General features: G+C 38.4%; 1 protein-coding gene across 4 annotated transcripts in view; it reads left to right on the top strand.

The window, feature by feature from the left end:
* The window catches only part of LOC131027070 (U4/U6 small nuclear ribonucleoprotein PRP4-like protein), an 88,758-nt gene that overhangs the window by 214 nt on the left and 61,602 nt on the right, over positions 1 to 26,942 (top strand). For 2 of the 4 annotated variants that reach the window (XM_057957040.2, XM_057957039.2), the window contains exon 2: positions 326 to 1,594. In XM_057957040.2, coding sequence (XP_057813023.2) covers positions 456 to 1,594 — 1,139 coding nt within the window. In that variant the 5' untranslated portion in view covers positions 326 to 455. Of the gene's footprint in view, positions 1 to 5; positions 1,595 to 26,942 lie in introns of those variants that run through there. The other 2 variants (XM_057957038.2, XM_057957041.2) reach the window with 2 other exon arrangements.

The raw sequence follows: 26,942 nt of genomic DNA, 5'->3' as shown, positions 1-26,942 counted from the left end.
TTTTTCATTTTATGTGGTTATATATGTTCTTTAACAGCATACTGTACTTAAATCCTATACAATGGTGTTTTGAAATGTTCTTTTTGATCTCTATCAATAGGTTGATATCAACTGGGAAAAAATATTTGAAGAGAAGGATTTCGAGTTTTAGGGCAGTTTATTTACCTTATTTTGTTATTCACAGTATGATCATGCAATTCAAAGTGGGTGGAGGCATAAAGTCTGATTCAATGGCAGTTGTTCTTATGGTCTTATGAAATAATTTTGCAAAGAAGCGTACTAAGTTTTAGGGCACTGCATGTATTTATTTCATTTTTCTTGGCAGGGCAAAAATGTAATATAGAGTGGGGCAGAGGCATAGACCTGATTCAATGCTGTCTTGAAGTGTCCTTGGGTTCCGAGTGGCAGGAAACTTGAATAATTTGCAGCAACAGGGTTTTAAGATTTAGGGCACCATGGACGAACCCTCTACATCAGCAGGATTGGATCCTTCTACACCCGCAATCAGCCCAATGGACATAACTATACCTCCAGCAGCACCATTAATTTCCACAGAAGCAAATTCCCTAACTTCAGCACCAGTTGCTACTGTTTCTTCAGGTATTCCTCCTGCTGCAATTGTTCCTCCATTTATCCCTCCCAATGCTATAGCATCCACATCGATTATACCTCCTCCTCCTCCTCCTCCTGTTATGCCCCTTGCCCCTCTTCCTGCAGTGCCTGCTGTGGTTGCACCAAATTTTCCTTCATCTCCACTTGATAATAATTCATTTAGCTCATCTATATCTGTTTCCCCACAGGTTGGAGTTCCACCCGTTGCCCCTGCTCCAGTTATAATTCCCAGGCCCCCGTTTGTACCACCTGTTCCTCCGAGTTCCTCTCGGCCTGGAGCTCCTCCCTCCTTTGTGCTCCCTGCCCGCCCTTTAGACAGTAATGATGAGCAAGGACCAGATTCAGACAGCAAAGATGAAAGCCCTTCTTCAAGCCCCGAACATCCAGATGATTCATCTGCAGCAGACTATGAGATTACTGAGGAGATCAGAAAGGTTAGGGAGAGGCAGGATCAGTTGGTTCAGGAACTTTTGATGCGTAGGCGGGCTTATGCATTGGCTGTGCCTACAAATGACTCAGCTGTCCGTGCTCGTCTTCGGCGGTTGAATGAGCCTGTAACCCTGTTTGGTGAGAGGGAGATGGAAAGACGTGATCGGCTCAGAACGCTTATGGCAAAGCTTGATTCAGAAGGTCAACTTGAGAAGCTTATGAAGGTTCAAGAAGAAGAAGAGGCAGCTGCAAATGCTGCTGCTGAAGATGTTCAGGACATGGAAGGGCCTCAGTCTTATCCTTTCTATACGATAGGCTCCCAGGAGCTATTAAAAGCGCGAACTGAAATTATGAAATTTTCACTCCCTCGGGCAGCCTCGAGGATACAAAGAGCTAAAAGGAGGAGAGAGGACCCTGATGAAGATGAAGATGCGGAATTGAATTGTGTCTTAGAACAGGCATCCAGGATTATTATGGATTGTAGTGAAATTGGAGACGATCGACCTCTTTCAGGATGCGCATTTTCTTCGGATGCAACTATGCTTGCAACGAGGTACTATTTTTTATCTATAATTTTATTTTCTGCAATAATGTATGTGATGCCAAGAGAAACTCTATTCATTTCTCGGTTAGCTATATATTTCACAGACAGGGTGCATCTCCTAGATAGTGTGAGATATACAGGAGTTGTTTTGACAATGCAGGAGATGCCTCAAGCACACTGGGGATGTCTTTGGATATCTCCCAACAGTTCAATGGATATTTCTTAGTCTTGACATATCTCAACAGTTGAATGAATATTTTCTAGTCCAAAAGCATACAAAAATAGGAACACATCCCACTGCAACAATACCCCAAATTAAAGAAGAAAAAAAGCAAATGAAATGCCCTAAGCGCTAAAAGGTCAAGGTATCACTTCCAAGCCACTTCTCACTTAATCAAACAGAGAATCTAAGCATGTTGTTGAAGAAAAGAACGATGAGGTTAGGAGAGAATTGTAGGATTACACGACATAGACTTGCAAGCAAGATTATTTCACAATAGAAAATACTTGAGAGGAACAACTTCATTTGTATTTACTATTTATGATTCATGTGTAGAACTTTATGTTCTCCTTGTATAAGAAACAACATTACCGAGCCAAATGTGCAGCCCAACCTCTTCGTCTTGAGAGCATCTTCAAATTCATTTGATATTCACTCAAATGACTTAGATCTATGGGTGATTCTGCTTTGATCTGTGGGAGGTATCCATTTTTGGCATTTTGTTCCTCATAAGGGATAACCTTGTTGGGTTGTACTGGGTGTTGGGGTTGCTGGTTTGCCAAGGTCAGCTTGCTCTTCTAGTCTATTTGCATTTATTTGGACAGGTTAATATTTTTTATTACTCCTTAGGTGCCGTTTGTTGCATTCTTCTTGGGAAAGAGGTGCTCAATTGATCCATTATAGAGGACATTTGCCATTAGCATATCCAGGTCTCATGGACTTCGCCTCTGCATCCTCTTTGAACAAAGTTGTCTTTTTGAACGGTTCTTATGTGTTGTAGAAGGGGTCCATTTTTTGGCTCAACTATCTTCTAATCTATGTGCATTTATTTGAACAGGTTACCAACTTTTAGTTACTCCTTAGGCGCTCCTTGTCACATCTTATTGCGAAAGAGGTGCTCAATTGATCCATCATGGAGGACATTTGTGGTTAGCATATCCAAGTCATATGGACCTCTCCTCTGCACCATCTTAGACATAAGTCTGAAATGGTAATTGCATGAATTAATTATGAAGGCGAAAGGATACATATAAGCAATTACAAGGCGATGTTTCTAAACAAAACAATCGTGAATGAAAGACTGAAATAGAAACCAACTAAGACAACTAAATATTACATAATGACCATTAAATAAACATTAATTACTTTAATACCGTCCCTTAAGGGTCATCCTCCTCCAAATCACCATTGAGGAAGGCAGTCTTCACGTCCATTTGGTGGACTTTCAGGCCAGACCAGTTGGATGGTGCTCATCTTTGCCATAGGAGCACAGGTTTCCTCATAATCAACGTGTTCTTTCTGTGAGAAGCCTTTAGCCACCAACCAAGCTTTGTATTTATCAAGTGTTCCATCAGCTTTGTACTTCACTTTGTAGACCCCTTTGCAGCCAATGGGTTTCTTCTTTAGTGGAAGTTCCGATAGAATCTAAGTGTTATTCTTCAGAAGACTATGATGTTCAGCTTCCATATCCTTTTGTAATGTCCCCTTTTGGGATTGCCCTGAATCTCGCCTTTGTAAATATCAAAGTCTGCTAATTTTCACCCTTATTAAATATCAAAGTCTGTCTTCTTTGATCTTATGGATTGTTCCTCCAATTCCCCCTTCTCAATTGAATTAATCTCTTCTTTACATCTTCAATTGTGGGAAGTCACACCTCTTCATAAGAAATGAGTCATCACTCTTCATTGCTGCCCTTTGACAATAATAAATTATTCTTCAAATTGATCTCCCTTGGATGTCCTCCTCAAATGAGACTTTCTCCTTTTTATATCCTCCAATGTGAGGGAGAGGCCACACCTCTTCATCATGTAAGCTCCTTTGGCAAGAGACACACCCTTTCCACCATTCACACCCTTTGAAAGAGTGCAACTCTTCATTATTTCTGCCTTTTGAAAGGAACACAACCTTTCACATTCAGATCTGCACTTCTTATTGTTAAATTTAAGTGCTAAGATGTTAAACAAATTAATTAACCATAATCAGATTGTGAATAAACAGTAACAGTAATGAAACACAAGACACAAGACACCAATACCCTGGGAAAACCTCCCTCTTGGAGGTAAAAAACCCAGCCTTAAACTATAAGATGTTTTATATCAATGGTAGGCAGTTACAATATAACAAACTTATCTCTGATTGCTGTCCTAACAGCAAGTTGCCAAGATGATAGATGATGCAGCCCTAACCAGCAGTAGATGACCAAGGGAGCGGATCAGCAGAAGATGGCTTCAACAGGCTGAAGCAGAAACTTGACAACTTCGCTTAATAAGTCCTTGAGGTTCGCCAAAGTGCAGACCAGCAGATTCGCTAAGGATAGAAAAGTAGATTGCTAACATAGAAGAGCAGAGATAGGAAGAGCAGATCCCATTTTGCAAGTAATTGAATGTGTTTGACTTCATCTTGAAGTTGTTATATATATATCCTTCTTTTGGCGGTAGATCTCCTTAGGTCGGCTTGCAACATTATTAATTTATTGTTATATTGTCATTGATATTTACCACGTTGGGCATTTGGGTCTAGCCCAATGCCTTAGCACGTTACATTTTGGGCCCAGCCCTATCACACATTGAATTGCCTTTCCCACATCACATTTGGGTCTAGCCCAATAATAGGTACATTGAAATGATACATACATATATGATTGTCATATTCCGAACTTAGCTAATATTTTTCAATACTTATTTATATCAGATCTGCAGTTTTGATTCCCCAAATTATCCCCTCAAATGAGGTTCTCTTCTCCCTTTTATATCTCATGTTTGAGGGAGTCACAACTTTTCATTTCATGTCTTTGACCATTCATTAACTTGATTAAAATTTAATTATATTTAATTGTATTTTTTTATATTTTAATTTTAATTTTATTATTATCATTTATCATCGAATTGTATTTCAAAGTGGGGACGACATGATGTGTTTTTTATGCACATAACAATACAGAATAAATTACCAAAGTAATTTACCCTCTCTTGAACAAAATCACCTCAGATGCTAAGAATGAGATCAACTAAAATGATTCCAAGGTTTCTACATGTCAGGTCTTGACGAGTGGGTAAGTTCAGTGGTTGATGTGAATTGCTATGTTTCACTTGGGGACTTATGCAAATGTTTGGATTATCATGAATGATGCGGAATAGTTGTGCTAACAACTTAAGATTTATCAATATGGCTCTGGATTTACTTCTTAAAAAAGGGGGAAAAAGAATAGGGTTTAGTAAATCTATTCTAAAACTACGAATGTAGGAAATGATGATTGGATTTAGTGGAATCAAACCAGGCAAGGTCTCACAATCAGGTATTGACACAAGCTTACTGCAATCGTCTAAGGTATACTTGAAGATTTTCAGGCTATCACCATCAAATGTAGACACCATCCAAGTTGATGCTTGTCAACGAACGCGTAATAGTTGAAGTTATGCTTACTTAAATTCCAGTTGACCACACAAGGCGCACTCACCAGCGGCAAGAGGCTAGTGGTATGGACTAAGGATTCCACACAAATGAATTCAACAAATCTTCCACTCAATCTAACATACATGAAAATAAATTCTAATCTAAATTCTAATCTAACTTGGAGGAATTGAGAACCATGAATGCAAATACAACACTTGAAGAGCAAAATCACCAACAATTGAACAATGATTAGGATTCAAATAGCTCCAGCATATACCAACAATTCTACAAAAACTCTCCCTTACAAATGAGAGACAAAGGGGCATATATAGAGTCTCTTACAAAATGGATGGCCCAGATTGATCTAAGATCAGCGGTCGAGATCATGCCAACAAAACCCTAGAATTGCCCTAATTAGGGTTACATCAAAAATGGCGCCACCAACATATGGCCTAATGAAAAGATACCTAGTCATCATATAGGGAATCTTCTAGAAGATTCCTCCTTGCATCTCTCTCCTAGCATACTCCAAGAATTTAGCCAATACTGAATCTAACTCCTCCATGGAAATGCTAGGCAAGGTATCTTGCTGTAAATCAATCACGTCCAATGAATCCGAGCAAGCATTCAAAGTGTTCTCCCATTCTGGCACAAGCTTCTGCGAATTATGAACATGAATCAACAAAGAGACCAAGTCATCTATCTGACTCTTCTTCAAAGAGTCCAACTGACAAAAATACATAAATTTCATCTTGTCTCTTAATTCGGCTAAGTGTTAACCACTAGCATCACTAACATCAACACCCAATAATTCCTCAATCGAGGCAAGGATCTTCATCTGAATGTCCTGAATTAATCCTTCCATCTCCATACAACTCGATTGGGCGTTCTCATAAGCTGATTTCTTCAAGGCTAATGCACAATACCAGCCATGGAAATCATATATGTCTCCACTGTGCACAATGTTCTCGCTGACCAAGGTGGAATTAGGAACCTTCTTCAATGCCAGGAGGCGTGGAATAGTCTTGTCTTGAATAGGTCGGAATTCTTCCCAAACTCCTTCCAAATACTGGATTCTGAATACGAGCGTTGTTGTCTTATCATATGCATGGACAAACTGAGTAAGGAAATCATCTGCCTGCTTTCTTGTGCTTTCAATCCACTTTTCCACCTCTGAGTGTGTACCTCTCGCTACCTCGCAGTGTGAATGTATTCCATGGTCAACTGCAATAGGGGAAACAAGGGTGGGATCTCCACGCCTTGTCCCTGCAATATACTCTCTGAGTCTAATATTTTCTTCTCTGTACCTTCCATTCTGCGCAACCGCTCTGTCTAACCTTGCATTGATTGCCTAGAGGTTGTCACCAATCTCCTGGAATTCCTGCTTTGTGGATGTACGACCAAGGGTGATTGAAGTGATATGGAAATCCATAGGAGTAGCAATGTCCACTGTCACGCCTGCAATAGGAACAACAATCTGTGCAATCCGCATTCTTGTCTCATCTCTAGCTATGTGCGACAAAATCTCTGCTCTCTTGGGCTCCTCCTTCTTAGCATTCCTAGCTAGGTAGTCATCAATATCATCAATAGGCTGTACCTCTATCATTTGTTTACTTTTCTCCATACTTCTCCTCAGCCATTCAGGAATAGCGGCCATTTCCATACCATCATCAAGACATATTTCTCAATCAAGTCCTTTCAATGCCGAGATAACATCATCATTATCATCAGGATTACTCTTGGTCCAATCATATGCTTCATTTCCCAAGCTAACTTCTAATAGGATAGTAGGGGATTCCGACTGATCATTATTCTCATCAGGAGGTGCAGATGTCGCTGTGGCATGGAATTCCTGAATATTCTCTGTTAGTATTACTGTGTTGGAACACTGCTGAGTCTCCTTATTCTGTTCTGTTACTTCAATCACTTCGATTGATGAGACACTGGGAGGGGGTGAAGGAATGATAAGTGGAGTGATAGTCTTCTGTTTCTTCTTTTCCTCCTCAATCTTCTTCCCTCTGGCCTTGACTTCTCCAGGCATGTTCTTCTTTCTCTTGGGAGCTTGACTCTCTTCGTCTGCATGAATCTTGACATCACTGACAGTCCTTTGATCATCCTTGAAAGTAGACTCTTCCGGCTTCATCTTTTCATAAGTGAAGGGAACACCCATGTCAACTAATTTATTCATTTGTACATCCACTCATAGGCGGGAGAAATTCAAGACCTCTCTCATTAGTATATTCAGGTCAATCTCTTCTGTCTTTGACCAATTAGGCAATAGGATTGCCTTCTTCATTTCACTCTCATACTGTGGGTGTGTATGATCTCTATCATCTAATACCTGATTAGGAATGAGGAAAAGTCCACACTTCCTCATGAAATCCACTGACATTCTGGACCACATTCTTCTCTTTACTGCCTGCTCGTCCATCAGGTTAGCTCAATAATCTTCTATGTCAACCTTATGAGTGAACTTCTCTCCTTCGATCCTTTCGACCTTCTTGTCTGGATCGAATCTCTCTCTCTTCTTATATGTAGCAAATCGATAGAATGCAAGCTCCTCACTCGCAGTGCTGGCGGCTATGGCGGATTGGCAAACCTCTGACGTCTTCCCAACTGAAATAGGGAATGTCATTCCTGTCCTGTGCTTCTCTCTTTGGATAACATCGAACTCTAGAAGCTGTCTCACCACTTCCAACAATATCATTCTGTCGGTTGGATACCTAGGAAGTCTGTAGGGTTCAGATTGAAACCCATGAATTTTGAGGTATATGAAAGTGGGGCACTGTGTATACCACGATCCATATTTCTCTATTAACTCTGTTGCCTCCTTGGACAATCTTCTGTGGATTCCGCCTTGGAGCATCCGTGTGATGTACATAGTGAATGCATCATTCACTCTTTTATAGTCTTCAATTCTATGCATGCTCAGTTGGGGGTAGCATTCATAAGTCTTAAATTGTCCTTGCCCATTCTCGACTTCACCTTTGCATATTAATCCTCTATATGAAACAAATTGTGCAAGCAGGTACACTAGGTAGGAAGTCATGGCGAATGACTTGGATCGCTCTACATTCCTCAGCTGAAAATCCAGATTGTCACTAATAATCTTGGACCAATTCACTAGTGTTCCTCTAAGACAATCCTGGATGAAGTAGAACATCCATCCATGAAATATTGCTCCTTGCGGCATCCCCATCACTCTGTTGAGTAGGAATATCAAATCACTATATTCCTCCTTAAAATCTATGCACATAAGTGTCTTGGGAGCCTTGGAATGATGAGACCTAGGCTCAATCATCCACTCTTTGTTCATTAAATTCTTGCATACACCCATCTTCTTTGCGTATCTGTCTGCATAATCCTCCTTGGTCACATCCTTCATGTCTGTTCTGGGAGGAACTCCGAACACCTCAGCAAGGTAGGCGATGACAACGCCCTTAGGACTCTTGATCATTCTCGTTTGCGGATCGTAACATCGTGCATATTCTAGGATCAACTCACTGCACTGTATGGACTGTGGAAATCCAGCGGCATGGAAAATGCCACTCTTCATAATATTTGCATATGCTGGGGAAGGAACCTGATCTTTGACTCCGAACATCCGACGCTGCATCTGGTTGAAGTCCAGGAAATGCATGTTTGTATCAACGATCTCCTTCCATCTGGATGAAATCTTAAACTCTGGATAAAATCCAGTCTCTAGTGTCTTCAACAGTTCTTTTCTTTTCTTGTATCCTGACTTTGACATCGCACCTGTACGAAGCTCGAAGTTAGACTTAGGAAATATTTTTAATAAAATTCCTGACTTTCTAAAGATTTAGTTAATTCAGAGCATAGAGTCAGGAAAATAATCCATACACTTGGTAAATTTTAGCAATTAAGTTCAAAGTGTGACAACACTAAGGCAAGGAAGCCTTCCATAAAATTCATTTATACCTCCTTACGCTTAGAAAATATGCAAGCTAAAGTGCAAAGGAGTATACCGGATTGATGATGACTAAGGAAAGGTGTGAAAGGTTGTGTTTTCACACAATGAATGTCTGAAGACACCTTCCATAGTCAATAATGGAAGTCAAAATTCTGAAGACAACCTGAAAATCAGATTTTTAAAACATGTTGTAATCTTCAGAAATGTGCATAAAATTGATAAAAATCAGTTCTAATGATTAGAACAATCATTTTCTGGAATGTAAGTATGGCTGGTAAAATTTAGTTTTCTGAGGACAAGTCTGAAAATCGGATACTTCAGACTTACCAGCACCTTGCAAAGTGGTTTAAATCCTTGAAAATGATGAAAAATGGCTAAGGAAACAGCCCCAAGCAAATTCGCCAAAACTGGTTAGGTGGCTGGAAATGAAAATTTCTGAGGACAACTGCCAAACAATGGAGTTTCAGACCTGCAACAGTGATAAAATGGTCTAAAAAATGCACAGAAAACTCCATAAAACACCTCCAAATGCTAAATGTTTAAGTTGGAATTGGCTGGGCAATAAAAACTTAAGTCTGAAAATTAATGGCAGCCATAAATGGAGGTCAAAATTTGAAGCAAACCTCAGATCTGAAGCGAATCAGCAGGCTGGAAATGATGGCAGCCAAAAAGCATGCACAAAAATCACCAAAATATGGCACCAAATCACCTCCTTAGCAAAATCGAATTTTCCCAACTATGGCGCCAAACTGAAATCTGAAGATTGATGTCAATGGCAGCCTTGATTTGCAGTAGCAAGGATGGTAGCAATCTGAAAAATTGCCCAAGTTGGGGTTGGATACCTCAAACACAAAAAATTGCCTTCCTTAACAAAAATCAAAATTTTCAGAATTCTGAAAAATGTTGTTAATGGCAGCAATCTGCAGCAATGAAAGTCTGAACAACAAGCAAAAATGGTGGAGGAAAAATCGCCCAAGTCTCCAAACATGAAATTGCCAACTTTCACCAAAAAATGCTAAATTTGAAAAAATTCGCCAAACTTAGCAAAATCGAAAATCTAAAACTGGTCTTTAATGGCATTCAAGAGGAATAAATCAGCAAGTTGGAAAAAATGGAGGAAAATAAATCCTCAATCCCACACTTCACAAAAACGCCTTGCTAAAAATTCGCCCAACTTGGAGAAAAATTGCTTTCATGGAGACACCTGGCAGAAATAATAAAAAAATAATACTAAGTCTCCTCTCATATACTTGCTTTCACCTCTCCCTTTCAACACACAAGCAATGTGGGATAAAACACTTGTATAAATACTTGCTTGGTGAAAACCTAACTTGCTTCTAGAAGGTTCAAACATTTAATGATTATTGCAAGTTATTAAATTTTGCTTTTAAATTTTAAATAATCATTAATAATTATTTAAAAGCAATTAAATGGGGCTTTATTTATTAAAATATCACAAATTAAATCCAAAATAAGTCTCCAAGGGAAAATCGATATAGGTTGGGATTGAAAAATCCCTTCAAAAATCACTTAAGTGCCAAAATTTACCCCATAAGGGAAATTCGACCCATGCTTGGATAAAAATCCATGCTCAACTTCATCAAAATGTACACAAAAAACCTCCCAGGGGAAATTTGATGTGAGTTTGGACAAAAATCTAGACAAAATGCACTCTATTTGCAAAAAATACCCCCCAGGGGAAATTCGATATGTGTCTGGACAAAAATCCACACTCAAAACTCACTTAACTTGTAAAAATACCTCCCTGGTGGAAATTCGACCTCAGTCTGGATGAAATTCGGGACTCAAAACTCTTCATAATGTTTCCTGTGGAAAATCGATCCCTGTCTGGATGAAAATCCGGACAAAAATCCTTACAAATGCTCTTAGGGGAAAATCGACCTCTGTCTGGATAAAAATCCGGACAAAAATCCTGACTTAGTTGTCACAAAAATCCTGGTGGAAAATCAATCCAAGCATGGAATTATCCTTGCACTCCAGTCCGCACTCTAGTCTGCACTCCTGGTGGAAAATTGATGGCAGTCTGGATAAATCCTGACACTTAGCCAAATTTCAACACTTCCAGGGGAAATTCGACTTGGGTATGGATAAACAGTGGGGGAAATTAGTAGCCAGTATGGATTCCAGGGGAAACCCATGTGTAGTATGGATTTTGAGTGGGGGAATGGGTTGGGTAGTCTGGAATGTGAGGGGAAAAACACCTCTAGGATGGATTTTGACCCTTTAACCCTTGGAATATGAATTTCCCTTAGGATTTTATCATTTTAACCACTCAAAATCACTCAGTGACTTTAAATTTGACTGGACTTATACTAATTTTCCAAAAAAATATGAGCGAAACGCTAGGAAAATATTGGAATAAAGTGCGAAACCAATTTAATTAATACCTTAGGAGCGAGAAAACAACTCCAAAAGGTCTGTGAATATCTTGGCACTTTAAAATCACTGATGTGCGTGTTTAAAAACACGTTAACGTTCAAATGGCCAAACACTTAGCAAAACTTAGGATCATTAAAAATATCATCTTTTGCAACTTGATCCTAACACTTCAAAAACCCTAGACGACACTAGGCATGATCAAAACTCCGAGACTCGGGCACGGGAAACACAAAATTGCCCACTAAGCAGCCAAAACCCTAACCTAACAACGTAGAAAGCCGGCAAAGAGGGGTCCCCGTTAGCAATGGGGCGATGTGTGAAAAGGTCACAATAGGACATTACACCTTTTCCCATTTAGGTTTACCTTTTGCCTCTAAATAAGTTTGGGGCTAATAAACACTCTGAATGTTGGCCATAATAGCAAAGTTTGTAGAACACAGGTTTACTACTGAGAGGGGGGGTGAATCAGTAGTAAAAAATCTGTAAAGTCTTATCCAATTAATTCTTTTGAAAGACTTGTTCAAAGCTTATAAATTTAATTTTGAAATGAAAGCTTCAATTTGAAATCTAAGAGATACACACACATGAAGAAGCAATGCACAAGATTTACGTGGAAACCCAAGATGGGAAAAACCACGGTGAGAACGCTGCTAGGATCTACTGGCCTAATCCAGCCTCACAGTTAAAATCAATTACAATCTTTAAGGGCACCAACCCTAAGGAGTCACCAAACCCCTATCTTAAGAGCACCAACTCTAAGGAGACACCAAACCCCTATCTTAAGAGCACCAACTCTTTCAAATGTAAGCACCTTTTCAACAATCTGACCATCAACTCAATATTCTTGAAGTATCAACTGCGATTACAAGCTGAAAGTGACTTCTACCTCAGAAGCTTTACTTTTTACAAAATTAGATATTAGAGATGTATATAAGCAATAACAATCTGAACATTTACAACCCTTGAATATACTGTAAGCAACCTTCTGAAAACTGAATGTAATCAAATTGTAATAATAATCTGCAAGTCACACTGAGTACTTCCAACAATTGTATCGTTAGAAAACCCTTCTGACAGTCTGCAAAACAAAATGTTTGTAATCTGAAAGTAGTTTGTAGACTTCCACAATTCTGTTTGTAAAAAATCAGAACCAAACACATCAGTAAAAATTCAATATCATTCTTCACAATATCATACTCCTGTAAGCAAACGTTATTGAGAATTAACCTCAACCATTCCAAATGTTTAACTTGAAATAATCTCACCAGATCTTTTAATGATTGCAATGATACTTGTCAGGCTTCTATGATGAACATTATTCTCTTTTGAACTGCTGTAACATACTGGAAATCATGACTATCTTCTCATTTTAACAACCTTTATAATGTTCACAGTTCACACAGAATACGTAGCACCATATTTCTTTAAAATTTTTCTCTGTAAGTGTATCATCATCTTCCAGCCATGTCTTTCATCATATATAATAAAATCAATCAAAGAGAAATTATAACTTCTCACAAACTACTTCTTCTTCAGTTATAACTGTCTTCCAACTAATCCCAACCAAATATAACCACCCCACTTGTTACGTATCTCAGCAGCAGATATAAAAATATTACCACATTTTTCTATGTTGGGAGTATAGTTAGGAAGTAGTTGAAACCACCTTCAACTAACAACTACTTCAACTGACTTAACCAACTACTTCAACTAACTTAACCAACAACAACATTATATCATAACCTATGTTTGTTGTTCATCTGTGGAGATAATAAAGCATTTTGATGAAGGTTCACAATGCATCATTTGCAGCGATAATAATTGATTTAGAGTTCACAACGCATTGTCATCTGAAACACAATGATTCTCAAATTCTGTCCAACCATGAACAGTATTCAGGGTGATATCTGAACATTACTTTTGTGTGCATTCAAATGTAAACATTAGTAATCTGAAATTTATATTGTATAGTTATTCTTTGTGCACAATATTGTACTTTTTCAGGACCAACTTATTTACAGGTCATTCAAATATCTGAAGATTTGGGAACTTGACATCAATGACAAAAACAACCTTCTAACAAAGGTGACTGTGTTCTTCTTCTTGCTCTTGCCTCTAGAAGATCTACTCTCAACAAGCTATTCATCACGAACATCACCAATAAGATTTTCCCACCACTTAGGACAGAGAGCAGAACCATCTACTTCCAAATCAGGTGTATCAACATGAATTGGGCTGCTTGGAATAAAATCATCTGAATGCTGATCTAGGTTTTCCTGAGGGAACTTTGGTGGAACAATGTTATGCCTAGGAGATTCCACAACTTCAAGTTCAGAAACATGAGAATCCCTTGCTTCAGGTGGAGCTGATGGAAGCCTAACACCAATATCTTTTGTTTGTAGAGGCTGATCTTTAGGACACTGGATGGGAGAAGAAAGCCGAAAGGGCCCATCTTCTTCATCAAAAACCACATCTGTGTTACATGTGAGATGATCAATGTCCACATCAATGAGCCGATAGGCCTTATGATTGCCATTGTAGTTTGTAAGCATCAACTTCTGACTTTTGGAATCCAATTTTGCTCTCTTTGCATCTGGAATCCAAATATACGCTATCGAACCAAAAACCTTGAGGTGGCTGTTTTTTGGTTTCCTCCCAGACCAAGTTTCCTCCGGAGTCATCTTCTTAATGGCCTGTGTGGGAGATTGATTCAAAAGGTATACTGCAGTATACATTGCCTCAGCCCAAAACTTCTTAGGCACATTCTTGTTTTCTAGCATACATGAAGCCATCTTTATTATGGTTCGGTTCCTTGGCTCAACATCACCATTCTGCTGAGGGGTGTAGGGTGTGGTAAGTTGATGCTTGATGCCGTGTTTAGCATAGAAGTTCGTGAATTTAGTGGAACCGAATTCACCCCCATTATTTGACCTAAGTGTTATGATTTGATGTCTTGACTCTTTTTCAACTAATGCTTTAAATTTCTGAAATTCATTGAACACATTTGATTTTGCTTTGAGAAAAAACACCCACATTTTTCTACTAAAATCATGGACAAACGAAAGAAAATACCTGGCACCAGTGATCAATGCCGTATTCATTGGTCCACAAACATCCACATGAACTAGCTGCAATAACTTGGATGCTCTCAAAGCTTGTCCATCGGAGAATGGAATTCGATGTTGCTTCCTTGCTTGGCAAGCTTCGCACACACCATGTGTTTGCTGTTGAATCTTAGGTAAGCCTTCTATCAGATTCTCTCGAGCCAACTGAGAGAGATATGATAGGTTGAGATGCGAGATGTCCATATCGTTGATGCCAAAGAGTGCTTATGGAAGAACTCTTTGTAGCCATTGCAATCTCCTGAGACTCTCCAGTATCAACCAACTTGCATAATCTATGATCTTCGAGGCCAACTGCAATTGTCTTCTTGGACTCCTTATCAACAATGTGGCACTTGTGTGCATTGAAGACGACATCCAACTTCAGACAATGTTACATCATTTGACTTACAGAAAGCAGATTGAGCTCCATGCTCGAAACATAGTATACATTGAGAAATATGAGATTTCTCCCACCAAATGTAATCTTAACGTTGCCCTTGCCGACAACTGTATACTCTTTACCTCCTCCAAAGATCACAGAATTGGAGCAAGCCTTGTACTTTGTGAACCAATCTCTTTTGTGTGTAAAGTGGTGAGAAGCTCCAAAATCAATATAGCAGGCAGATGATTTGACATGGTTTGCTGGTCTTTTGGCCATAAATGAATAAAAGGAAGACTCCTTTTGCCTAGTATGCTCTAAAACATGGGCCTTCTGTAGAGACCCTCTTTGGTTGGATTTTTCATCAGCCAACCATATCTGCATTGTTTTTTCATGTGGCCAAGCTTTCCACAATAATGACATGTGATAACTTTCTTGGAGCTGTCCTCATGTTTGCTTTATCCTTTTGGCTGAAGGGACTTGCCTTTGTCTTTGCATTTTTCTCTGGCTTTGGTAGTAAATGCTTGTTTTGTAGTGGATGATTTGCTTCTACTCCCAAATTGTTGTTTCCATCTATCCTGTTGCAGAAGCTTGTTGCATAGGTCCACAAACTTCAGGTTAACATTCGTGGATGTAATGTTGGGCGTTTCAATGAAGTGTTTGTAGGATCGTGGTAAGCTTTTCAGTGTTTTAAGCACCATATCCTCTTCTTCCATCTTGCGACTAGTAGCCTTCAGTTGATCACAAATATCCTTGATCTTCATAAGATGCTCTTGTAGAGACATCTTCTCGTCCATTGTGTTTGAAAACAACATATTCTTCAGAAAGAATGCTCGGCTCTTGTTTGATGTTTCATGGAGATCCTTCAGATGCATTCAAATCTTCGTAGTTGTTTTGTCGGGCGGCACTTGTGTTTGCGTGTCGTCAGTGACTGACAACTTAATAAGCATAAGTGTTTCCCGATTGCGCTCATTGATCTTGTCTTTGTCTTTTCACGCCGTCGAGAGACGAGCAATTTTATCCAGAACAATTTGGTCTAGACATCAGTATTCAAAGATTGTGAGCATGTGTTGTTTCCACATGTTGTAATTTTGCCCTTGAAGCGTTGATTGCTTTCCAACATGATGTTGGTCAACGATGCCATCCCTCCCACTTTCCAATGCATGAAAAACGAGGTAAAAACTGCAACAGCTAAATCTAATTTTTTTGGTCGAAAATTAGTCAAAAAACCTAACATGTATTTTTGAGGCACAGATCTTGAGGCACTGCACATAAGGAAAATACCCCTTTTTTATATTAGAAATTAGTCAAAAACAATAGACCCAAAGTTTGAGGTCTCAGACTCACCACAAACTCGGCAGCCCAAAAATTGGACTCAGACTCGGACTCAGACTTGGCAAAAGAAAATACGATCGTTTTACAAACAAAAGAAGAAATTAATGCATTTAGAGAACACAAAAACCATAATTGAAACATTACACATCATATGATCTCTAAACACTCAATATTGGAAATTTCATCATTTATACTCATAGTTTTAAACTTTAAAATGTATGACAGCAGCATAAGTTTATAAATGTTTACAAAATTACATATAATGATATGTCCAAATGTGAAAAACAACAAACTAAAGAGAAGACTACATCTTCCTCTTTGCTCTCCTAATATAGCTCAATTTTTCAGGCCTTGAGCTAGTAGTAGTAGCAGTAGGTGTTGAGGTATCTAAATGGTGAGATGATTCTTCTTCAAAATCAAAGTCCTCATCTTCGTCCTCATCTTCATCCTCCTCCATTTCATCCAATTCTGCTGCTTCTGCTTCTAGTGCTGCTCCTTTCTCTATTTCTGCAAGATCTTCTTCGGTAAGGAGGACATCATCACCATCATTTGTCATGACCCCTCCTTGATCATTATATATATAAAACCTAAATGAAATAATTATTTTTAATGAAAGATTAATTGAAATTATTAAATACTTGCTTATTTACTAATTAATTAATATTCATTAATAATAATATTCTGAAAATATTCAAATCAGAATAAATCAATATTATATAAACATTACATATAGACTGTTGCTGCTTTGAATGAAGTCTTTACACATATAAACCGGCAACCTTCAAAAGGACTAATAACTCATTTTAGCAAACTCACAAAATTAGCAAACAAAACCATTTCTAAAGCCACAATGGATAGGCGCTAATCCCTCACGATTCACACAGCAAGAGTATCACCGATAATTGCAAAGGAATCAAGTGAATGGCAATGATAGAAAGTCAAAAGGTGTTGGTTATTATCGTAAACACAAATCAATAAATTATAAGCAATGGCGATTTATTAATGGAAAGGAACAGATAAATGAAAGAGCATGGGATCAGCGATTACTACAGGCAGCAATTAAACATCTACTTAGTCAATAATTTCGTGATGCTGCAATTTTTCGGGTAAAGAAACGATTATAAATAAGCAGAAGACATCGATTGAAGATCAACATTGATAATGAAGCCAATTATAACAGCAACTTGTATATGCAAATAATAATCGGATATATAATAGTGATCCATATATATATATATCGATGCAAACAATCTTAAGTGAGGACGATGCCTTCCTTAACGATCATTAAACATGAGGCGATAATGATAGGCGATTATTAGTTAAGAGCAGATAATAAATTAGGAAGGGTCACCACCTTGCAAATGTGATAAACGTTGAGGGGAACGACCTTTCACCTACATCGAAGGGTATTTATACCAGCAGATCAACCATTTCAAAGGAGAGGATAGGAGATATTAATAGTCAACAAGACTGTCCAGATCAGAAGAGGATATCATCTGCAATCTTTGAATAGATGGCAAATGATTATATATAGTCTGTGCCATCGATCAGATCAGAACTAAACTGTTATTAAGTTACAGGCAATAACACCATTGTTCTTGGGGTTATGCATAGGGAATGTGCTTAATACGTAGGCCTAATATATGAAGCCTGATAATGTCTGTATGCAGAAATTAATAGTAATATTATTATAGGCTGCAATACGTATGAATCATATTTCATTTTATATATAATGGTAGACCAAATCTGACGCATGTCAGATCTGTCTGCCTTACAATCACTATTATACTAACAACAAATGTTATTAGGCAGCCAGTAAGGATAGGAAAAGCTCAGTGACAGGTACACATGGAAAGGATTTCTGATTTTATGGAATATAACAGTCAATAATCTATATATCAAATCCTATATGAACTTAATTAAATTAGTGGCATTAATATGGTATAAAAGCTGAAGAAGCAATCAATATCTAATTATTCAAACAGCTTTATATATATATATATATATATATATATCAGTTAATGAATCAAAGGAAATCAAATTCAGTTTGCACAAATTGTTGTAATACTGTGAACTCATATCGTACTAATAATATAAGGAATACAAGTATAGTTAGATGCTCAGTAAGGGGAGGAATATTATCAAAGAAGTTCAAATTACACCATTGGCAGTCAACTACTGTTACTGCAGATCAGTAATTGGCTGTCAGCATCCTACAAGAGTAAATTCCCCTTCCCTCATTAGGATTAGCAAATAAGCTAAGATAGAACTTAACGTAATGAAGGCTAAATGGGTTATAATACTAATTCATGTAATAATCTAAGAAAATATGAATCGAAGCATAAGAATGTATAATAATATATGTTAATTATTAGTAATTGGCAGCCCTCCTATTAGGGGACATTACATCATTTTGTTCATTGATGGTCCAATGACCATATGGATCAATTTTTGAAGTCAATGGCCTCATGTGAAACACCCTCCACCTTTCTAGTGCGAAGGCGAAGGTTGTGCCAAACGAAGACAAGATCATTGAGGCGCTTCTGTGTCAACCTATTTCTCTTATTTGTGTGAATGCTCTTAAATAAACTCCAATTCCGTTCACACCCAGATGCACTACATGGCTAGGACAAAACACAAATGGCTATCTTTTGAAGATTAGGCGTGCCAACACCATAATTCTCCCACCATAAATCTACAAAAGAACATTTAGAAATATTAGAATTGAGAAAAAAATGTAACAATCAAGTTTCTAGTTTTTTTTCTTGTAGTATTGAACTAAATTTTTTACCTGGTTGTTGTTTTCTTCTCCTATCAATTGCTTGTGGTGAAGAGTAGAGTCTCCCCTCTACACCCTTGTAGATTTTGAACAATGAACATTTCCAAATTCATAAATAGATAGTCAAACTCAACAATGAATATTTCCAAATTCATAAATAAAGATATAGCAAATGTCAAATCTCACCTCCAACTCACCAAGAACCTTGTCTCTCAACTCAAGATATGGTGCCATCTTATCAATGCATGCAACAACACCTGCCATGACCTCCTCATCAGCCCTAAATGAATCAGAGAAGTAGAATTTCGGGTTCAAGAAGTAGGTGAAGGCATGTATCGGTTGGTGGAGTTGGTTTGTCCACCTACGATCAATGATGTGCCAAAGGATTTCACATTTTCTTGTATTTCCGCCAAGTAATGTGAAATGGCCTCTTTGGCCCTATCCATGGCCTCATAAATGAAACCCATTGGCATGCCCCCTCCATCCACCATATGAAGAACCTTTACCAATGGTTTTGTCACCTAAAAAAACGAAAACAAATTTTAAATTAGTACAAAATTAACCCCTATAAAAAACAGCAAATAGATTATCTTGTATAAAGTTTACGTTTGTGTTTGTTACTTACCCCAATCAACTCCTCTCCACTTTTGGTGAACCCTTCATCAAAAATAATGCTTACAATCTTCTCTGCTTCAGCTCTTTTGGAGTATGCAGACTCCAACCAAGCATCAAACACAAACATTTTCTTAAGATGAGGAATGGCACGAAGAATGCTCTACAAAGTGAGAAAGTGACTAACAAATCGTGTCACTCCAGGTCACACAAGGTCCTTGCCATTTGTGTGTTTTCTCATCAAAGCAAGGACCCAACTATGGTTGTAGATGAATTTGGTGACATTTTTTGCATCTTCAACCACCCTTTTCACCCATTCAATCTTCCCAATGTCCTCTAACAACAAGTCCAAGCAATGTGCAGCACAAGGACTCCATGTAATCGTAGGATGCCTCTCCATAAGCATTCTACCTGCAGCTACATATGCAATTGTGTTGTCCGTGATAATTTGGACAACATTCTCAACTCCAACTTCTAGGATCACCCCATCCAATAGATTACACAAAGTTTATGTATTTTTAATTTCATTTGAGGCATCAACAGACTTTAGGAATACCATTGCACCATTTGAAGCCACCAAGAAGTTGAGGAAAGTCTTATTCTGTCCATCTGTCCGTCCATCCGATAAAATGCTGTATCCTTTTCTCCTCCAAAATCTTTTTTGATCATCAACCGCAACTTGTGTATTTTTGACGGCTTTCTCTAGCAATGGCCCACTGAGGTCTCTACCTGTTGGGGCCTTAAACCCCATGCCTGTAATTGTAAATGCATTAACCAAACTTTTCCAATACGCGTTGTCTGTTGCATTGGAAGGTAAGTTATTGTAATACCAAAAGTTTGCTGCTGCTATGCTTGCTTGCTCATGTTTCTCTCTATTCCATCCTATACCTTCAAGTGAAGGTTGTGCGCCTGGAACATTGTGTGGAACAAAGTAATTGGTGTCTGATCTAAGAGGAGTCTCACTAGCCTCACCCTCATTGTCACCAAAGATGAAAGTGGTTGATGTAAACTTGGGCTTCCGCGACCAGGGGAACCGGAAGTGGACAGTGTGGGACTCATTGCACATGCTATGGCTTCTTTCTTTTTTTTCCTTTCTTCCTTTTGCATATCATACTCAACAAGAAGGGCCTTCATCTCTCTTATAATCTCGGGAGTTGTTTTGTCACTTTTCTCCGGAGAGATGAAGGCCCTAAACAGCAGAGTATCACTAATCTGATTTATATAATAATGACGTATATGAGCTATCATATCAGCAGTATATGTTTAATCATGAATATGCAGAAATTGATATATAAATTTGGTTACAACACTGTTGACGTGTTTTTTGTACACAGCCAAACACAGAATAAAATACCTAAAGGTACCTTATCCTCTCTTGAATAAAGTCTCTGAATGCTGAAGATATCGCGAAAAGGATCAATCAGGATGACTTCAAGGTTCTTCGTTGTAGGATCTCTATGTGTGGATAAACTCTCTGTGGTATGATGTGATTTGCTGGAATCACAAGGGGACTTACACTCAATGACTTGAACGTCTGATTTGCTGGAATCACAAGTCCTACTAACTAACTGGAAGACAAACAAATGGCAAAAGATGCAAGGTTCAGGAAGTCTACTCTACTACCTAGAATGCGAGAAGATGGATGAATGACTAGGTGGAGTCCTATTGGGCTGGGTCTCACCATCAGGCTAAACAATTCAACACCAACTCAGTGCGATCTTCTAAGGGATGCTTCCAATATGTTTAAATCTTACACCATCTGACAATGATCACCATTCAAGAAAATGCATGAAACAATAGACGTGTAACGACTTATGATTAAGCTCATTTCATTCCAGTTGACCACACAAGGCGTCCTTACAATCAGTAAGAGGCTAGTGGTATGGATTAAACGGATTCCACACAGGTGCATTCAACAATTTCCTTCATTCCATCTAATCATCTACCATCTAGAATTGAAGATTCAACAAGAAACCATGCATATTGCAAGAAACGACACACTTCACCATTACTTCAATGAAAATGGAGTTTGTTTACAATCAATGGCAACAATTTCTTGCCTTGTCCTCCTATTCTACTCTAATTGCTATTCTATCAACTGACTACTCACCTTCTAACTACTCTCTATCTATCTTCTATTGTCTATTCTCTTAGCCTTTGCAAATGAAGAGCCGGGGCTTATATAGTGCCCACAATACAATTCGATGGCTAAGATCTATTTGAGATCAATGGCCAAGATTCAATAATGAAAACCCTAATTAGGGTTTGCTACAACCTTTACATAGCATTTAATGCTCGACCAATGATAAAATTACATTTTTAGGACACATGTCTTCTCCGAAAAATTCGACCAATAGATAGCTGGGGTAGGTACATAGAAGTTTGTGCCACCTCCCATGAGTTAGGTACATTGAATCTGGACATGTTGAGGTGGACCTATCCGACTGGAGGAGTGATGACTGGGATGCCACCTCGTCTGACACTTGTAGCTTGGTAGATATTCAATTTGATGATGCTGAGATGCTATCTTTAATTAACTCTTCTGAAACTATCTGCTTCTTCAACGAACCCTTGCTCTGACTTATTCTGTCTTTGATGTGTAGGATGATTGATGTACCTCGCCTTGGAATGCTGGATTGGAGAAGTCATTCCTGATGATGCTTGACCGAAGAAGGCCATCCTTATCCTTACTTGATCTTCTTTGATGATACTGAGCTGGAAGAGATCATCTTTGTCCTGGACCGGATCTTCTTTGATGAGAGCCTGCCGACCTGTAGATCTTCAGCCTTAGGAGTCGCCATCTTGATACCTACACAACATTTCAAAATTAGTAATATCTTGAAGTCTAGAAATTAAACTTAAAAGGAAGATTTAAGATTTTAATCAGGAAACTTCATGATAAATCTTGAGTTATCATTTCCTAATTAACCATGTAATGCTTAGATTTTCCAAAACAAATGTCCCAAAATCAAACCTTAAACAAGGGTGTCAAGATGATTTAGCCATACCTCCTTGAGTATTAAACTCTAAGAAATCATGTAAAAATAGATGAATTTCGCTAGGCAGAGTGTAGATCAAAGCCTTCTCTTGAACAAATTGCACCTCCTTTAGCTTGGAAAAGAATAAACTCCACCTTCCACTAGCTTCTTCAAAATCTGGAAATTTGCCTTCAATCCTCTGGATTCGCTCCTCCAATTAGCTCTCCAATTTCGCACTTAAGGAAGTGATTGAATGATTTCAAATGTGAAACAAAACCTCTCCAATATATAGAGCACTCACCCCTTGCTTCCTCTAGGCCGACTTGGCTAATAAAAGGAGGTAAAAGATAAATAAAATTCCAAAAAGGGGGCCGACTTGGCAAAATTAACGCAAAATAGTGCCCTGAGCGCTTTATTTTTAATTTTAATTCAATAAAAATTAATTTTAAATGCCTCCAAAGCAAAATTTCGATTTTCACAAGGCTTAAAATTAATTTATTAAATGCCAAAATGCTTTTAATTTAATGCCAATTTAATGTTAATTTCCCAAAGGCCTCAACATTAGCAATTTTGGCGATCTAATGCAATTTGGAGAATATCAATTTTCAAAACAAGGCTTGATTAAACTCCATGATGATTTCGCCCTGGACCCTCTCTGAGGGTCAGGAGCGATTTTCTAATTTTAGCCTTGAATACTTCGCATCTTGACTTGAAAATCTCCTGGAGGGTAAATTGATATCCAGCTAACATGTTGCACTTCAAATTTTGACACTTTTCATAAGGAAAATAGGTGGAATTGTCAATTTCGCCCTGGACCCTCAGCAAGGGTCAGGAGCAATTTTTCATTTTCTAGCTGGAATCCACCTTAACTTGTTTGTTGAACTCACAGTGTCACTTCCAAGATCCATTCCCTTACACTACCAAGTTAATTCATCAACAATTCTGGAGGAAATAATGTCCTTAAAGGCAATTTCGCTCTGGGCCTTCAGCAAGGGTCAGGAGCGATTTTTCATTTCTTGCTCAAATTTAGCATTTTTCAACCTCCAAAATCTCTTCAAGACATTTCAACTAGGCTTCCTCACTAACTTGCAAACTTAGCTCTATCAAATTTTGGAGAAAAGGTGTGATTCTGGTGTTTTTCGCTCTGGGCCCTCCCTGAGGGTCAGGAGCGATTTTTTGATTTTGAGCTTGATTATCCACCATTTTTCATTGAAACTTCATTCATCACTTGGCAATGTTCTTCCTTCATCCACTCCAACCAAATTCGCTTTATTGTTGGAAGGTAAAATGAGGATTTTCAACAATATCGCTCTGGGCCCTCTCTGAGGGTCAGGAGCGATTTTTCGGTGTGGGCCCTCTCTGAGGGTCAAGAGCGATTTTTCATTTTCTGACCAAAATCATCAAGTTTCAAAGGCAAAACAATATTCATCATGTTTTTGGAGGTCTCTTCTCCTTATCCTAACCTTGCCTTAGCACCATTTTGAAGAAAACATGCATTTTTTGAAAATCTCGCTCTGAACCTTCAGTGAGGGTCAGGAGCGACTTTTTGGTTTTAGGCAAATTCCTTTATCTTTTACTCTTCAAATCACCTCCAAGGCATAACACATCACGTTCTCCTCCTGTCCAAGCAAGATTTTATCTCAATTCTTCAAACCAAGGAGACAATCCTGGAAAATCACTATGGGCTCTCTCTGAGGGTCCGGAGCGATTTTTGTAATTGCCTTCAAAATTTTGATTCTCAACGATTTCTTTTCACTTCAAGGCTTTTCAAACATCGTTTCAAACCCATGCCTAACCTTAGCTTTCCTCAAACTTGGATGAAAATTTCCCATATTAGGTTTCTCGCTGTGGGCCCTCTCTGAGGGTCAGGAGCGATTTTTTGATTTTGGGTTGATTTCCTCTTTTGTTGATCATCCAAATTATATTCAATGGGTAGAACATGCTTTCCCTCATCCCTTCCAATCATAAAATCATTTTGATTTTGCAAGAATAGTGCACTTTTGAAAATCTCGCTCCGAGCCTTCACTGAGGGTCAGGAGCGATTTTTCGCTCTGGGCCTTCACTGAGAGTCAGGAGCGATTTTCGCTCTGGGCCTTCACTGAGGGTCAGGAGCGATTTTTTGACCCTTTGAACTCTTCGTCAGGATAATTTTATGGAATATAACATTCAAGTATAAGTGACATTTCCCTAAGTGATGTTTGAGAGTGGTTTCAGACCTCCAGGAGTTATATTGCAAAATCTAGTTTTTGGAGGTTTTTCAGTATCCAGACTTAGTCAAATTTCAGGATCAGGGCATTCCAGACTTAGCCAAATTTCAGGATCAGGACTTTCCAGACTTAGCCAAATTTCAGGATCAGGACATCACTCCAGCAGGACCTGCCATCCAGGTGATCCCCTTGGCGACACTCAAAATGCAAAGGCTAACAGACAAAACCCTAAAAGACCTAGAAAACAAACCCTAGAAAGCAAAAAGTAGGGGTCCCCATTTGCAATGGGGCGATGTGTGAAAACGTCACAACAAGCACTTATTATGTTTGCACAGACCATTCATACCAAACTGCAGACAGACTGCCTGAGTATTAATATCTTAAGGAATGTTAGATCTGAATCCTTTTGTCCTTCTGAACTGCTGGTCCTTGACCATATATATCCTTGCATCAGTAGGGTGCATCTCTTCCATTCTTGTGTCCCTTGGGGCGGGGTATGCCCCCTTTGTAAATAGCATACCCTCTCTTAGATTAATCGCTGTCTAGTTTATCTTCTTTAGTAATCGCATGTATTAGGGGGTTGTCATCTTAATCTTGATCAGGGCAAATTCGATCAAGACAATTTAGTGAATGTGCTGTCATCGAACTCGATCAAGGCAGACTAATGAATAAGCTGTCATCTCATTCTCCACGATCTGCTAAGCAACTGTGAACCAAATTAACATGGAAGTCTAGGGAGAGAAATTGTGAAGTCTTACAATAGTAAGACAATTTTTCACTATGTTTTATCATTTGCCCAGGATTTGTCAATGTCATGCGGCTGTAGACTAATAGTGTTTGCTGCTTCCCTGGGGTTGAGATCGCAGCATTAACCAATAATGAGGTCGATGTTCTAGTTGATAATGAGATCATTCGTCATGTATATGCCTTGATTGTTGTGCATGTATCATTCTTTGCATTGATGTAGGGTCAGACTGATGCTTGGGTTCGATTTTGAGTTTTCAGAAAATTGTGAAGTCGTGGAACAAGACAATTTTCTCTTATTAGGGATGGTACAAGTCTGGTTGTCATGGCAGGGACATGACAAAGATCTTGCCAAAACAAGCTGATAAACCTGCTGTCCCTGTCACTTACAACGTTCTTTGGAACCCATGTAGTCTAAAAATTTGTCTATAAAACAGTTAAGCAACTTGTGGGGCCTTGTATTTTGAAGAAGTTGCATGGAGATGAGCATATTTAGTGAGCTTATCAACCACCACATATATACAATCCTTACCTTTCACCTTTGACCATCCAGTAATATAAACAAGATCCATATGTAATGTTCTTTCAGACAAACAAGGTGGAAAACCTTAAAGATTACAATGTAATGTCCTTTCTAGGATTATCGGCTAGCAAGAGACGGTTATTATAGATTATAATATCAGATTGGGATTATTAATTATATAATCAATAGTATGGACACAAATATATATATAGAGGTTGATATTTTATATGCCACTTATTCTACGTAATGTATGCATGCCAAGTGAATAATATGTCCTTTAACTTCCCATTTCACCAATGCTCATGATTGCATAGAAAGCTGCCTCTAATCTGACCTCTGAAGTATATACTGTTTGTAATATTCCAATCTGCAACTCGATCCAATTACTCTCTCAAATATGTGATAGAATTATGCAATGAATCCATTGTTCCTGCTATGTCTGATATACTCGATGAGATATACAGGACTGAGGGTATTGCTAGCAGCGATACATTTGCTATATCTGATATGACAATGTAGTCATGCAAATTATGGTGTTATCGCTTATTATATGTTACTCTTTCAGATAGAATTTATGTGTCTGCAACTTAAGGGGCTGTCTCTAATTTGGAATCGATCTGGTTGTGCATCCGATATTGTGCCTATGGTATTTGCTTCATAAGAGCAATCCAAACTGGATAAGCAATAAGTTATAAACTCCATGATATTCTCCGTCTCTCCTCTGCTGCTTTCTCAAAATGACTTGCAATGCC

Source organism: Cryptomeria japonica, chromosome 7 (genome assembly GCF_030272615.1).
Source record: "Cryptomeria japonica chromosome 7, Sugi_1.0, whole genome shotgun sequence".
Classification (NCBI taxonomy): Eukaryota; Viridiplantae; Streptophyta; class Pinopsida; order Cupressales; family Cupressaceae; genus Cryptomeria; species Cryptomeria japonica.
The sequence above is the reverse complement of the archived record's forward strand: the minus strand, read 5'-3'. Positions and strand labels throughout refer to the sequence as shown.